General features: G+C 43.2%; 1 protein-coding gene and 1 long non-coding RNA gene across 2 annotated transcripts; both read right to left on the reverse strand.

The window, feature by feature from the left end:
• Positions 1-2,495: 2,495 nt before the first annotated feature.
• On the reverse strand, positions 2,496-4,380 carry LOC136518199 (uncharacterized). Its single transcript, XM_066511855.1, has 3 exons — positions 2,799-4,380; positions 2,593-2,669; positions 2,496-2,528 (listed from the first exon to the last, which is right to left on the reverse strand). Exons 1-3 carry the CDS (start codon positions 4,378-4,380, stop codon positions 2,496-2,498), a joined length of 1,692 nt encoding a protein of 563 aa, XP_066367952.1.
• Positions 4,381-10,704: 6,324 nt separating this feature from the next.
• LOC136518674 (uncharacterized) lies at positions 10,705-12,595 on the reverse strand. The gene is made up of 3 exons (XR_010774593.1): positions 12,357-12,595; positions 12,149-12,264; positions 10,705-11,876 (listed from the first exon to the last, which is right to left on the reverse strand). It is a non-coding gene; the product is annotated as an uncharacterized lncRNA (long non-coding RNA).
• Positions 12,596-16,902: the final 4,307 nt, after the last annotated feature.

Below are 16,902 nucleotides of genomic sequence, written 5' to 3' on the forward strand. Positions count from 1 at the left end.
TGGATAGCACCGAGTTTATGAGTACCAAACGACCACCGACTGTAAGTAGTTTCCCTTTCCACCCACTAAGTCTTTTCTCGATTCTCTCTTCTATACACTTCCAGTCTTTATTATATAGTTTCCTAAAATGCATAGGTAAACCTAGGTAGCGAAATGGGTATTTACCACTGGCACATCCAAACAGCTGCGAATAAAACTCTTCATGATCTTTAGCTTGTCCAAAACAAAAGACTTCGTTTTTGTGGAAATTAATCTTTAGGCCAGATAGTTGCTCAAAAGTACTTAGCAGTAGTTTCATATTAACTGCTTTTTCAACATCATGGCTCATGAAGATCACCGTGTCATCCGCATACTGAAGAATGGATAAGCCATCCTGAATTAGATGGGGAATAACCCCTTCTATCTGCCCTGCTTCCTTTGCTCGGGCAATTAGTATGGCCAACATATCAACCACTATGTTAAATAGTATGGGTGACATGGGGTCACCTTGCCTTAAACCTTTTTTTGTCTGGAAGTAAGATCCGAGTTGGTCATTAACCTTAATATTTACATTGCCTCCTTGTGTCAAACTCTGCACCCATTCACACCACTTTTGTGAAAATCCCTTCATCATTAATGTTTGCTGTAGAAAACTCCATTTTACTTTATCATAAGCTTTTTCGAAATCTATTTTAAAAATCACACCGTTTCATTTTTTCGTGTGAAGTTCGTGAAGCGTTTCATGTAATATAACTGCGCCCTCCATAATATTTCTTCCTGGTAAAAAAGCCGTCTGAGTCGGTCTTATTAATTTGTGGGCAATCATAGATAATCTATTTGTCGCCACTTTTGTGAAGATTTTGAAAGAGACATTCAACAAAAAGATAGGCCTGTATTGTTGAATAACTCTTGCATCCTTCTTTTTGGGCAGCAAGATTATGTTACCAAAATTAAGACGATTGAGAGGTAAGGTTCCCTGATAAAAATCAGAAAACAGAGCCATCAAATCATCTTTAATTAAGCCCCAGAAAACTTGATAAAACTCCGAAGGAAAACCATCCGGCCCAGGCGCTTTATTATGTTCCATTTGGAAAATTGCCGCTCTGACTTCCTCATGAGTGAAGGGCTCAGTCAAGAACTCATTTTCCAGATCCGAAACTTGAGGTATGTCCTCCGTCTGAGATTCATCTAGTGAAATTAGAGAATCTTCAGATGGACCGAACAGGTTTCTGTAATAACTGGTAATATGCTCTTTAAGCTGAGCATCACCAGTTATAATACTATTACCATCCTCAAGCTGGAAAATACGAGTTTTTCTATGCCTACCATTGGCTAACAAGTGATAATATTTTGTGTTGGCGTCTCCTTCTAAAAGGTGTTTCACTTTAGCCCTTTGGTACCACTTGAGTTCCTCTTCTCTAAGTAACTCAGCGAGCCGTTCATTTAAGACATGTTTTAGATCTCGTTCAGAGTCATTTAGCAAGGTATGTTCTGCCTTTTTATCTAGTTCGTCCAATTTGTTTAAAAGTATTGCTTTTTCTTTCTTATACAACCACTCACATGCTTTGCCCATCCTCTAAGATGCTGACGAAGCCTTCTAATTTTCATTTGCCATCTCTCAATAGGTGATCCTATAGCTAGAGTATTCTGCCAAACCTCTGAAACCATGTCACAGAACCCCTCTCTTAACAACCAGCCTAATTCAAATTTGAATTGAGCCTGATAAGTTATGGACGAATTATTAGTAGAGAATAACATAGGTGTATGATCAGAGATTTCTCTAGTGAGGGTATGGACCATGGTGTGAGTGTATTTTGACTCAAAATCTGTGCATACTAGAACCCTGTCTAACTTTTCAAAAGTTTAGTTTGGCAAATTGTTTGCCCAGGTGAACTTCCTTTCTGTCAGATCTATTTCTCTAAGATTCAGGGTATCAATTACTGCATTGAACATAAATGGCCATCTATCACTGTAGTTATCATTGTTTTTCTCATCTGGTCTACGAATAATATTAAAGTCACCACCTATAATAATAGGTAAGGTTTCCTTTGAACATACCCGTACCATCTCAGACAAGAAATTCGATTTTTGATCCGCTTGTGCCGGGCCATAGACTGATATTAGATTAAACTTAAAATCATCTTCTTTGTGTCGTAATTTAAAACGAATAAAGAAATCCCCTTCCTCAATTTGCCCAATGTCAAAGGACAACAAATCGACGCCTAGGATCATGCCACCGGATCTACCACGTGGAGCCATACAGTGCCAGATAAAATCTCTACCAGCACAAATGGTATTTAGAGTGTTTTGTGGAAAACTAGCTCTACCAGTTTTCGATAAGGCAATGAAATCTAGACTTTTCTCCTTTGTTAAGTCTGACAGAAATCTGTATTTTTTACCATCCGCAAACCCATTACAATTCCAGAAAATTCCTTTCATCTTGAACTACCTTTTTTTATGATTTTTCTTCTGACGATGTGGCCCTCTCATTTTTTGTGATACAGGGGTTTGTAAGATCAAAGGATCACAACCCCCATCACCGAGCCCTTCTGCAATTTCCGAACAAATAAGATTCAACGCTTCAAGATCTACGATATCTTCATTAGAACAAACAGTTGAAGCATCTTCTACTAAAACAAAGTTTTCCTCCCTTAGCTTAGCATTCTCCAACAATCTATTGTGCTCTATGTCTTTTAAACATTTAAGGGAATTAAAAATATCATGGTCGTTGCTACCTAAAACAACCCCTAAAGAACTTGTTGAGTTAACTAAAGAGGAATCATCTCGTGAAATAAAAGAAGGAGGTTGCTGCATTTTACCTTTATCAAGCTCAGACTCCAGGTTCGTCTTCGCTTTAAGCTTAGCTGCCTTCTCTATGGAATCCTGATCCATAGTTGAGGCATTCCTCTTGCTGGATCTCACCGGTGAAGCTGTCCCACTATTGAATTTATTATTCAGATTCCCAGAGTCGATTTGAGGTGGCAACATAGTAGCTTTCCAAGCATCCCCTCCAGACTGAGAAAGTAAAGCTCTTGGATTCTTACTTGGCTTCACATGCTTACTCTGGGTGATGGTAGACTCCCCTATTTCCTCCAGCTGTGCCGCCCCACTGGGGCCGCTGTGTTGGCCAACCATAGGTGGCAGGTCACCATTGCCATTGCCGGATGCCTCAGCATCTCCTATTTTTCCATCCGCATCCATTTTTTCCTTAGAGTTTCCCCCTTTGAGATTTTCCTCTTTTGGATCTCCTTCCTTGGGATTCTCCTCCTTAGGGTCACCCTCTTTGGTAGAGTCCATGTCGATGAGCTGTGGCTCACCATTGAGGGTGTTGTCTTCAACTGCAAACTGTAGCTCGTAAACATAGTCCCCAATCACCACATCCACAAAATCTGGGATAAGATTTGGGTCTAGCACTGCTACTTTCATCCTTGCCCTGCCAGTGTTCTTAGTAAAGATAGTGTCAACAGCCTGAGGGACACCCAAGATAGTTCCAACCGCCCATATAATGGGAAACTTTTTGAACTCTTGAGGTAGTCCTCTGAACTTCACCCATACTTTCTCAATTTCACGTTTATAAACCTCATTGTCAGTTCCTTTTTCAAAGCGAATCTTTCCTTCAACTGCCTTAGCATCCATAGGACCCCAGTTAACCACTGTTTCCAATAGGTCAGGCGAGGGAAAATTAATAATAAAAGCATCAGTGCCTTTTGTCTCAATTTCCCATTTATGTTTCTTGTCAGGTAGTAGCTTTTCTAGTTCCACTGTCAATTGATCAACAGTAAAAGAACCTTCCAAAACACGTACCACAGCTTTCTTTTCCTGAACATTTACTTTTGCATTTTCAACCACCGGAATAAAATAGAATCCTAGGCCTTCCACAGCATAACCACAAGGAATAGCACTTGTATTTGTTTTTTTACTATTCGGGCACAATTTAGTCGTATGATCTCCATAACAAATCTCACAGCAAAGGACAACAGTGCACTCATGAATTGTATGACCTTTAGTGCGACAGCGATAGCAATATGGCTTGCCTTTATTTTTTTGTGCCCCTTTCTCAGACGACTCTGGGATTTCTAACATATTACCTTTCGGCTCTGAAGCCGATGGGACAGCCTCCTTGAGTTGCTCTGGAGCCTTCATTGGCGCTGAATCCAGCACCATCGCGGTGGCTTGCTGACTTGCTGCTGGAGCGCCCCCTCCATGCACTGTACCGGCCTCCACCAGAGGAGACGGGTGTGCAGCAGAGGATGAGCCGACTGTGCCACCCTCTTGGTGACCAGCATCTGGTCCGGCATGGAATGGCGGCTGCTGGTGGCCATGGTAAGCCGCCACACCTCCTTGCTGTGGAAGAGCGCCCCCGATGAGCGCCTGCTGGGCTGGCTGGCCGACCTGCCCCATGGCCGGTGCTGCGTGTTGGCTGGCTATGACGGGATGATTTGCAGGCGCGGTCTCTGGGTGGAAACGCTGCCCGCCAAAACCCCCACCACGCCCACGGCCAGCATACCTTCCTCCATAAGGGCGATGTCCACGTCCAGGGGCATGGTACCCATAGCCGTAGTCATTGTAGCCCCCGTACGGGGCATAACCTCCACGTCCGCCACGGCCACCTCCATATCCATAACCACGAGCACGACCTCGCTGGTGACCACCGAAGCCACGGCCACGTCCACCAAATCCCGGATGAAAACTCGGGTTGAAGCCCAGATTGTATCCCTCGCCACCTCTGCCCCCACCGCGCCCGTCAAACCCTCCTCCATTGCCTCCCCCTTGCGCCGCCATTGGCTTGCCCACACGAACAACTTCAGCAAAGGAGCGCCGAAGTATTGTTTCATGAGATGGCGGCTGGTACGGGGATACACGAGGACAGCGCCCGGTTCCAGTACGGGAAAACAGGGCGCACAAACCCTTAGTTGACCGAAAGAATTTTCCTGGGCCGATTTGGATTCGATCCGGATATCCAGGGATAGCCTTATGACTCCGTTCCACCTCCCCTACCGTGCGTGTAAGCGACGACGGCGCTGCCCCAGGGGGCGAACAGAAAGTAGGATTGGTTCCCTGTGAATCCGGGTTTCCAAACTTTTTTGAACTTTCTAATTTTGACGTGTTTGAGCCCCCCGAAATATCTCCTTTGCCACACACGAGAGGAGTCGTAGTTGACTCAGGAAATAACGGAGGGAACTCCATGGCTGTCTCCTTGTCCATGCTTTCAAAAACTTTTGAATTTTTCAACACACTGGCCGGTTTTCCCCCCTCCGGCAACAACGAATTAACAATTTTTGCACCTTCGATCAACTTAGCCAAAGATGATCTAGGCAAATTCTGGTATGAAGCCTTGGCCAAACAATCCCCCAAAGTTCTGGGAGGAGAGATATGGGGTGACGGCAATGGCCCCAGAGACTTTACGATTCACCATTGTTGTTAAAATTGTATGCGTCAATTTGATGTCTGCTGAATAGGGATCCATACCTGAAGCTAGTGCTTTATCCGCTCGCAGTAAATCGTCGACCGTGAACCCGACTTCCTTTGCTCGATGAATAAACTCCGTCGTGGAAAGATCTTCGTCGTCCTCGGAAATAACTTGATCATCGGAGCAATTCCAAAACTTAGTTTGGATCGGCCCGAGCTGATCAATTGAATCCCGGTCTTGAACTGCATGGACCGGCTTTGGACCTTGAGCAGCAGCAACAATCGTGGCCACCATCTCGGAGAGTTCCTCACGGCCCTGTGCAGCTCGCCGTCCGACATCTTCTTCATCTTCCTTCTCAATTGGCACCTCGGATGGCAGCAGCGCCCGTCTTATTGATGGCGCAGGCTTGAGACGTCGACCTCGACGGCCAACACCAAAACCATCACGGGGTAGTCCTCCGCCTCGCATCATCAGACGGACTCCTCGGCGTGGAGGCCGTGGCCGCCCGGTTCAGCGAGCATAGCCCGAGCAAGCTCCGCAGCCACCACTCGTGCGCGAGATCTGCGCTGGTGAAGGGCCGCCGCCTGGTCCAGCGAGATCGGCGCGAGCACGGCCCAATCGAGCTCCGCAGCTGCCAGCCGATCCCGGGCGAGATCCGCGCCGGCGACGGGATCCCAAGCCCAACCGCCGCCGGAGCCGGGGCACACGCGAGATCCGCCTCCAGTGAGCCTAGACCCTGCAGGTGCTGGGGCCGCGGCCGTCCGAGACGCCGGACGGCGGAGACGAGGCGGTCGTGCTGGGAGCTCCCTACCGTACTTTGCCAACTATCGTAGAAGTATGGATTTCAACCTCCAACTTCAAAACCGGATAACATTGGTCCTCCAACTCTTGAAAAAGTTCACTTTAGGACCTGGCCGGTTTTCCAGGCGGTTTTGCATGGCACTGTAGCAGTGCTGACGTCAGCACTTCTTTTTAATTTGCAAAATTGATATCTTTTTATTCGGAGCTCCAAATATAGCAAATAATATATCAATTTTGATCGTCTCGACGAGCTCTTTGCAATGGTGTACTCTGTTTTGTTGTTTGAGATAATTTTATTTCATGAAAAAATAAATATTTCTACAAAACAAGTTACCGATGCCGCACAAGATTCTGCTTCGTGTGCTGCCACCTCGCGTCGGGCGGGCGCGAGGGCGACGAGGCGCACCGCAACGCCGACGCCACGGAGATCCTCGCCCGGACGACCTTCCCGCGGGGGCACGCGCTCAACTTACCGATGCCGCACAAGATTCTAGACCACGAGTAAGCCACTCACTATTGCTGCTACCTGCTCCCTCAATTCAATCTAGCTATCCACTGCCACTTCATGCGGTCATACTCATGCCATGCCAGCCAGGAAACAGATACGTACAGGTCGGCCGAATGGTCATCTAGTTCATGTGTGCTGCAATAGTAGCCGTAGGAAAGGAAAAAGGACAGGTGTACACGAATCGTATACTGTATCGGATTTGGGTACAAGATAAATATAATACTACTACTACTACCACTAGCTACTTAATTTCACCACAAAAACAGAAAAAAACTACACTAGGAGCAGTAAACATATCGTTTGATCGTGTCATATGTTGACAATTAGTTAACCGCAGCTAGGGAAGGTTAATTCAAAAATATCTAAACGATCGTGGCAGGTCTGATTGACCGTCCAACTCCCTGTTTTATATACTGACTACGTTGGTGTTGTACATATACAAATATACAAAGTATATAAAATACTTGCATACGTCAACTTAATTGCATAACTTGTTTTGTAGAAATATTTATTTTTTCATGAAATAAAATTATCTCAAACAACAAAATGGAGTACACCATTGCAAAGAGCTCGTCGAGACGATCAAAATTGATATATTATTTGCTATATTTGGAGCTCCGAATAAAAAGATATCAATTTTGCAAATTAAAAAGAAGTGCTGACGTCATCGCTGACGTCAGCACTGCTACAGTGCCATACAAAACCGCCTAGAAAACCGGCCAGGGTCCTAAAGTGAACTTTTTCGAGAGTTGGAGGGCCAATGTTATCCGGTTTTGAAGTTGGAGGTTGAAATCCATACTTCTACGATAGTTGGAGGTCCTAAAGTATACTTTACCCTTTTCAGAGAGTGCTGATCTATGGAGCACTAATCACCACGCTTACCAAGTTCCCTCTGTCGAACACCTAACTTGTAACTATCAAGTCCAGCATTTTATATCTAAACCGCGTTAATATTATTGGAATGGATATTTCTTAATGACAATTTTGTACGGCTAAATATTGAAGGAATTATTTTTCAAATAATTTAGAACTATATTTTTTTATTTGTCAGTCTTAGAACGGCTATATATTTGAAGGACACTCTTCCAACGGCTATAAATCAAATGGTCGCTCTTCTGATGGCTATAAATTAAAAGGTCGCTCTTCCAATGGCTATAAATCAAACGGTCGCTCTATGTGCAACGGTTATATTTTTCCATCTATATATATGTATGGCCGTTCCCTTTCTGGAACCAATTCTGACATTGCGCTGCTTCTTGTCCACTGAAAATGAGTCGTCTCTCTCGACTAAATTCATCTTCTTCATCCGATGATGATGATGATGCTCTTGAGGAAACCCTTACTACGTTACACCAAGCACACACTCAATATCACGCTCTCCATGCTCCACGATGGGGTGGTTTTGTACCTGGGCGTCAGTACATTCATCGGGACAGAGAAAGTGGGCATTGGAGGTTGTACGATGACTATTTCTCCGAAAATCCAACCTACGGGCCACCTTTCTTCCGGCGCAGGTTTGCTAATAGCCTGTTAATTATTGTGTACCTTCTTTATCCACATTCCTATGTCCATGTTTGCTTAGTTTGGATTTGTCCCTCGGGTTTAGGATGTCTCGTACGCTATACCTTCGCATAGTGCAAGCTATAGAGCAACATGATAATTACTTTGAGCAGAAAAGAGATAGAGTTGGACGTCTCGGGTTATCATCTTTGCAAAAGATTACTGCAGCTATTTTTATGCTTAGTTATGGAGTTCATGTTCATAATTTTCTCATCATCTTCTCTCTATTTCAACTCTATTTCTCGTTGCATTAAATCCAGCTTCCTATACGCTACTTGTTGCTTGATTTCAAGCCTTCTAGTCTCTACCGCAAGCCTCTCATCATTACGTTTTTTTCTTCTTAATCTCCCTCATCTGTTCGGCCTTTTCTCTCTTTGTCCATAATTTTTTCATTGCCTCCATGTAAAGGCCTTCTCCTTGACAGTTAGGATTTTTACCTCTGCGTGCTTTCTCCTTCTTCTTACCATCTAGCCTTTCTTTCCTTGGTGATGTATGACTTGGTTTGTCCTCTTCATCAACATACTTACTTTCATGAGTTTGAGGTGTACATAACCCTAGACTTATGGTTGAGGAAGTCTTGTGTTTTTTCTAAGAGCTTTGAGAGGTATCACAACCTAGATCAGCCCACTTCTGCTCATGCTGTAGCTTATTCCAGCAGTGCATGAAAATAAATGGTTTCCCCTCCGGATCTTTTTCCTGGTACAATTCCTTTGCCCGTTCTATCTGTACAAAAAACATGTGTTGGCTACCATGCACAAAAGATATACATTTCCAATCAATTAACATAATTAAATAACTTACCTTATCTTGCTCTGTCAGCCCGCTTTCTCTTCTGTTCTGAACTTGAGTATACCATCCATAAAATCTATTAACACTTTTATGGATGATACCCCAATGGTGAGAGAGAGAACTGATATTACGCTCGGACTCAAAAGTCTTGTGCTCATGATAATAATCATGAATTCGCTTCCAATAGGTACTACGAGTTTGATCAGTGCCTTGAACTGGATCAAGCTAATTTCTAGCCATGCTTTCATCAACATAGTGTCTTCCTGTGGAATGAAATTTCCAGTCCTTTTCTTACTTGGTTTCAGGGGGAGTACAATGTTCAGCAACTTATTCAACATGTGTTTCAACTTGAAAGTCATCAAAACACAGATCATTGTTGTCCCCATTGCCTGAGAGCAAATCAACCCAACTCTCCATTTGTTCTTCCTGATATAGGAATTGACTATATTAACAAATTAACCACGACCTTTTTCATTAAAAAAAAGAATCAAGCACAAGCCAAAATTGATTAAATAATGCCACCACTCTACATCTTTCGCTCACAGCACTCGCGCTCTCTCTGTCTTCACTGTGCAGCGCTCCCTCTCTCTCCGTCTTCACTCTACAACCCACAGCACCAACGCACGGCAGGGCACAACAGGGCCGCACAGCAGTGCACGGCAGCAGCGGCACAACAGGGCCACGAGCAGCGCACAACAGCAGGTGCGCGACCTTGTTGGCCAGCGGAGGGCGACGTGAATCAGGGGCGCAGCAGCAGCCCAAGGCGGCCCAGCACAGGCGACCGGCAAGCGGTGGCGGACACGCCGCCCAAATCTACGAGGTATATTTCGTATCCCCGTCTCCCATCCATCTAGAAGCCGAGAAAAGCAGCCATGGATGCCACAATAACGAGAAGAGGGGAACAGGGACGTACCAGCTCGGAGATCTCCACGGCGGCGCGGGAAGACGGTCGTTGGCCCGCTCGGTGGATGAGGCTCGGGATGAGAGTCGCTCAAATGTGGGGGACGAGGAGAGAGGAACAAGGGATCCTCATCCGTCGGGGTTCAGATAGGAGACCGGTTGGAGAAGTTTTTTTTGCATTTTAAACCCTCAAAATGAGATGAGGGATGGGATAAGATGTTGGCTGGAGTTGTTGCCCTGAGGAGTTTTTAGGACAGCTTGGAGACAGCAGGTGGGGGAGGAGGGGAAGGGGATGGTATTGGAATCTCCACTGGTAGTCAATACTCCCTCCATACAAAAAAAATCATTTTTGATAGCGACACGGTCTTCAAAGTATTACTTTAACTCTTTGTTTTTATAAAAATATTTATCAAAAAGTGATATATGTATATTTTTATGAAAGTATTTTTCAAGACAAATCTATTTATATGGCTTTCACATTTCCAAACTCAACAACTTAAAAGTTATTCATGATTTATATTCCCAATGTTTAACTCAAGCCTCGTTCAAAACGACTTTATTTTTTAGTACGGAGGGAGTATAGGATTATTAGGGCTGATTGGTATCGCACGAGGCTGAGCCAGGATTTCAAGGTGCATCATTTTTATGTACAGTATTCGAATATTAGGTTGCTCAATCTGTTTGGTGTAGTGCAAGCTGTGTTTGTTTGAATGGCTACATTTCTATCTGTCTTATTTAGGTGATGCAAAAATGGCAATCAAATCTGACTCCACAGGGCTAAAGGTCAACTACAATAAATCTCTGATGCTCCCCATCAACATCTCTGAAATCAAGTTTAATCATTTGGCTGTTCCAAAGGATCCTTTCCTTTTACTTGCCTTGGGTTACCCCTAGGTCTCACCAAACCAAAAGTTGAAGACTTCATTCCAATGGTAAATAAATGTGAGAGGAGACTTGCTTGTGCTTCTTCCTTCTTATCTCAGGCTGGGAAACTTGAATTGACAAATGCAGTTCTCACTGCCCTTCCCACCTTCCATCTCTGTGCCCTTGTCTTACCCAAAGGTGTGCTCAAACAGATTGACAAATTTAGTAAACATTGTCTCTGGAGAGGATCGGACTTAAATTCTAAAAAACCTTCTAAAGCAGCTTGGGAATTAGTCTGCAAACCAAAAGAAGAGGGAGGTTTAGAGGTTTTGGATCTTCAAAAGCAAAATGAAGCACTGCTGATGAAGAATCTAGACAAATTTCTAAACAGAAGGGACATACCTTGGGTGACAATGGTGTGGGAAAAACAGTATCCAAATGGTAAATTACCAAGAAACACAAGAAAAAGGGTCCTTTTAGTGGAAAGATATCTTAAATCTACTTGATACCTTCGAATATCTATCTAAGGTGAATGTGCAGAATAGTCAGACCTGCCTCTTTTGGCAAGACAACTGGATACAGCAGCCTCTCAAACTTGATTATCCTGAACTATATTCCTTTGCAAAGAACAGGTGGATTTCAGTGCATACAGTCTACCATCAGCAATCAATCCATGATCTTTTCAATCTGCCCCTGTCAACATAAGCCTTTAACCAGTTGCAAACTGTGGAATCCATTAGAGAACATTTCTCATTGACTGATCAGGAGGACATATGGAATTCAAATTGGGGGACCTTCTCCCCTTCAAGAATCATTTTTCTAACACTTTGCAAGAATGATTTGTAGGCCCTTTGGACAAATGCACATTGACATAAACAATAAGGACGTACCTAGTGTAGAGAGCTCCCGCTCTGTGCGGGGTCTGGGGAAGGGTGTCAGTGGCAAGCCTTACCCTCGCCTGTGCAATGCAAGGAGACCACGACTCGAACCCGGGACCTTCCGATCACAGGCGGTAAGACTCTACCGCTTGCACCAGGCCCGCCCTTCAAATGCAGAAGATACAAACTGAAAACAAATATCTTCTAAGTACTACATAATATTATAGTCAATTACAGTCATGACTCATGAGCCATGATAAGCAAACCTAAGAAAAGGCCACTGAAAACCGAAGGATCTGAAAAAGTAGTCTTCTCCTATAACCATGTTGATATTGATATGACATAATGCAGGCAAATAAATCACGGTATAGCGAAGTAGGTAGCTAATATGTTGTTCCTGATTTATCTTGGGTAAGAGACAAAGATTAAGAACAAGTTGGGTAGAGGGAGAATAATTACCTTTTCATGTGCTGGAAGCACGAAAGGTTGTACGACCTTCATTGTCCATGATTTAGCTGAGTATATAGGTAGGCAGGCAAAGTGGATTGGACAGTGAGACCGGCAACCTGGTAATACTGGTAGGCACATAGGAAAATTGATGATGGCATCCTTTGAAAGTAGGACAAAGGTGAAATCATCAGTCAATTTCACATGCTGATAGAGGTACCTCTTGGCCTTGATTTCCAGGAGACTGCGCCTAGGTACCTTGTCAACAACTTTGGAATAGGTAACAGACCCCTGCTGTTGTAGCCATTGATACAGAAAAAAGGAAACGAAGAAATGGAGTAAGTGATAAACTGAGTGTATACTTTCAGGGGTTAGGGGGTTAGGAAACATGTTCGAAAAGAATCTATGTAGGAAAAGAAATACGAACATGCACAAACCCTATTGCAAGACAGAACCAAGAAACAAATTTAGCAGACCATGTTGTACCATTAATAACTAACTAGGTAATTGCCCGTGCGATGCAACGGGAACAACAAAAAAAATCATAAGATGACCGATAGTCAAGCCAAAATTGCGATCATGATAATTTAACTTTGCACATGTGGTGTACCATGACAATGAGAAAATATTTTTTTGGAAACGAATCAGGCAGATTATATTAAAAAGCGGATGAAGCCCAGACTTGGGCAAAAATAAATACAAACAACTTCAGTCGGTTGGATTGGAATATCAACACGCACCGAGAACACCAACTCAAAGAAGAAAAAACAACTCTGGCCAGTCGGATTGGGACATCGACCCGAGCCACAACTCAACAAAGACACACGCTTCACCGCCACCCAACCACCGCGAACTAGTCACTACACTGCACCGCCATCCCCCGAAAGACAAAGCCGTCAAGACGAAATCACCCTCGTCACTGCTTGCGTCGTCGTTGCCGACGATGTCCCACACCGAGTAGCCAACTGCTAAGCAGGGGTAGCCACTGTAATCCGCTGCAAGCCGCGTAGCCCCTCCGCAATCAGCTCCGCTTGCACCATCTCTCAAGACATTGTCCCACACCGGAATAGCCACTGCAAAGCAGGGCTACCTGCCGTAGGCCGCTGCAAAACCACCAAACCGACGCCAGAGGAGCTGCCTCAGGCGCTCGCCGACCCTGCCCGCCAAGATCCACGCGTGCACACTGCAGCTTCCAGTAAATCTAGCTGTCTCATCGAGGTACAAGTGCCACACGCCCACCGGCTGTCGGTCAGAAGCCTCCACGCAGGTCACCTCGGCAACGCAGGTTTGCTGGCCACCACCTCCCACGTCGGCCTCCTCGCCAACTCCGTGGGCGCCTTCCACGCCATCATCCTTGCCAACTTCGTGGTAACAACTCAACTGCCAAACAGATGCGAAACCCTCCAATCGCTGCGCCAAATCCTCTTCCCGCCCACCTTCCGCCAATGAGAAAATATGATTGTAGATGAACTAACAGATGAAGTCCTAAAAAGCAAGTATGAATATTCAAACAAGTTCTGCGGAGCAACAATCATAGATCTGGGAAACACAATGCATAAAACATAGATAACCCGATGAGGCCACCTACACGGCGCAAAAAACATACTCAGAAAGATAGATTTTTTTTCTCAAATACGTAAAGGATTTGCGCATCATTGTAATTAAGAATAGTTTAACCATACAAACAACGCACTCTGACGAGCGCCCTAGGAAGTCTACCAGTTACAGCCATAGGCTAGACCTTCCTAGTATATAGATTTAAAATTCGATATTACATAAATACTCAGAAAGATAGATTAAAGTCAAATTGCAAATGTATGTGAGAAAAGAACAAAGAAATTAGCTGCACTAATCCCGTAGGCCTAAGATCTACGCCTTCATTGTCCTATGAACTACAAAACACCCCAACCTATGCAGTACATTTCATTCAGCCCGCTTCATGTCTAACCGCACAGGATCATATGAAAGTCAAACATCCATTTGCGAGTTCAAATTTCACATTACAGACATATTATAAGTGCAAAGATCATTTCAAGAGAACAACTAGATCCATTGCCTATTGTGGAAGCTATGCGACCTGCGGCCTGTGCATAAGTTTCTGCTTGATTGAACATCACAGGATGGCACATACATCGGCTGAACTATACTGGATCCACCAAAAAGATGATGATGCACCTAGTTGTTGAGACAAAATTGTCTCTGCAGGAAAGTGCACAGTTCAAACTTTAGAATGCGCAAACCTGCTGAGCATCACAGGCAAGAAGGTATACTTCTTGTTGTTGTTTTGAAATCTAGTAAGTTCGCATAATGCCACACACAGAAAGTATATATGCACATTTAATGTGTGAAGGCCAAGAAGAGAAGGGAACTTACCGAAACAAGAGCCATTTTTACCATAAACAGCACAAGGGAACCCAACCTAGTAGACAAGTGCATGCAGCTGCATCAACATCAACAAGGAAGTTTGATAGCAGCAAGATTCAGTGGAAAAAGGTGCCCAGACTACAAATATATTTTAATGACGCATCCTCCCTTCTCCACATCACTCCTTCCAATGGCAATCCTCCAAATCAACAACAAGACATTTGTGAACGCCAAAAATGTTTTTTTTTTTGCAAAAAATTGTAAGGTTCGAGGTAATCGATGAAGTTGTTGTTGTCATTTGGATGGATTAGGAAACTAAACAAGACAAATCTGGGATTAGCCTATGGCATTCACGGTGGTTTGGTCATTGCAAAGGTTTGAAGAAAAATGTCATACATGAATGTATAAAAAACAATGGTCATACATGTACATAAAAGCCAAATGGCAAAAAATCACAGCATCTTTATTCGAAGGAACTTAAGTATTTCCAGCAGCACATTAACTAAAGAAAAGGAGAGGTTAATTAGATCATTCACCAATGTTAATCAATTTTCTATCCAAAGATTACAACTTGATTCTATTACCAGATTTATTAGGCTACACGTTGAACAAGGAACTAACATTCCCAAGAATTCTAGCAACACACTAAAGGAAACATATTCTGCCAACTGAATGAAAAAACACCAACAAAATTTCTAATAGTGTTTTTCATGCTAGCAACAAATTAGAAAATTTTGGCTAAACCATAAATTCAACAAACATGTGCTGGGCACACCATTATTATTGCATTAATGCTCCAATCTCCAAAGATGCAAAGTGAGACCATGGCTAGTCATGTGAGAAAAAAACAATTACAGCTCCCAGCACAAAAATAAATGTAAATCTATTTGAAATAAGCATATAGTACCCTTTTATAAATTAGATATCATCATAAGTAATGGGAGGACAAATGCACCTTGAACCAAGAAAAAATTCAAGAGAGACCATATCTATATATAAGCTGCATAAATACTAAATAAATCATGATGAAGTGATCATATACAGTTTTTTTTAAACCACCCATGGTAAAAGTCTAAGTATAAGAAACTATATGACTACTGCAGATGAGTGCTAATTTAGCACCTCAATTTAGTATATATGAAGCTAAAAAGAACCAAAGGCCCCAACTACCATAATTTCCAGTTCAATTGGCACACTGTAAGCCTGGAACAGGCATAGCAAGCAGTGTCCTATAGCACAATTTTCAGTTCAAGAGGTTGGATAAGTCTTGGAATTTGGCATCTTTGTGAAAAAACCACCAGCACAACAACACCCCAGCTCTGTATTAAGAGCAGAGCAAATAATAGCAACAAAGCACATGACACATGTTTGTTGATGGCTTACATCACCCATTTGATGTTGCCAAATATTGGGTGGTTCTCGTCTTATGTTATCCAAACTAACATGCCAGATGACTATAGTGACAATGTATAAACTGGATTCTTTTTGGAATACCTATCCCTACTACCCAATGCTGTGCTAATTTCACCTGGATCCAAACTTTGAGCAACCTGTAATGTTTGCATTTAAGTAAAGTTTAGCACCTCAACACATTCATCCTTGATGAGAAAAGGTTGCATGCAGGGAGAGGTAAAACTATGGAAGAACACAAGATAATGGAAAAAAACGAAATCAGAGATATCGAAATAGGGAATTACCTGCAAGACAATTCCATGGTTACCCATGTGTTTATCCTAAAGATCCTCTAAACAATTGTGTTGCAGTTTGAGAAATGGGATTGTAAAAGGAAAATATGGCCTTAAGAATAGCTTGCAGGTCCATCTTAATCCAGTACCTACTCTATTTCCCACTCAAGCAATTAAATGCGCAAGCAATGTGTAAAGTGCAAAATATTGAGCTTTGAGAATAAACATGCATGCACCTACTTGCTTGGCTTGACCTGCAATGTCAGGGACATGCAGAAAATCCTCACTTTTGCCCATCCCCCTACAAAGAATATATGCCCCAGATAATTCTTACAGCTCGTTCGGCTGCTCCACTCTCCGCTTGTTTCAGCTTGTTTCAGCTTATTCTCTCTCACATAACACTATTGAATCATCCGAAATCAGTCAAAAATTGATCAGCTTGTTTATACTAATGAACCCATTCCATCAAGTTGGACCTAGATTCGTTTTTTAATAAAAAAAAGGAACCTAAGCAGCACAAGATGGATAGGAAAAAAACACATTTTCAAAGGTCTCATCTAGTAATTGTACAAAACAGTGCAGACTCAGAACATAAGCTTTTACCATGGGCACAACACCTATTGTCCAACCAGAGAAGACAAGCAGGTGTATTGCGCACACAGACACACAGACACACACATGGATCACAAAAATAAGCGAGAATGCTTTATATATGCA

This window comes from Miscanthus floridulus, chromosome 17 (genome assembly GCF_019320115.1).
Source record: "Miscanthus floridulus cultivar M001 chromosome 17, ASM1932011v1, whole genome shotgun sequence".
Classification (NCBI taxonomy): Eukaryota; Viridiplantae; Streptophyta; class Magnoliopsida; order Poales; family Poaceae; genus Miscanthus; species Miscanthus floridulus.

Bases quoted from the DNA above. Each gene is read 5' to 3' on its own strand.
- LOC136518199 (XM_066511855.1), bottom strand. From the start codon at position 4,380: ATGGGGCAGGTCGGCCAGCCAGCCCAGCAGGCGCTCATCGGGGGCGCT. The intron at 2,670-2,798 runs GTAAAATGCAGC...AATGTTTAAAAG, and splicing joins GGAGTCTGAGCTTGATAAAG to ACATAGAGCACAATAGATTG. The intron at 2,529-2,592 runs GTTTGTTCTAAT...CGGAAATTGCAG, and splicing joins TAGTAGAAGATGCTTCAACT to AAGGGCTCGGTGATGGGGGT.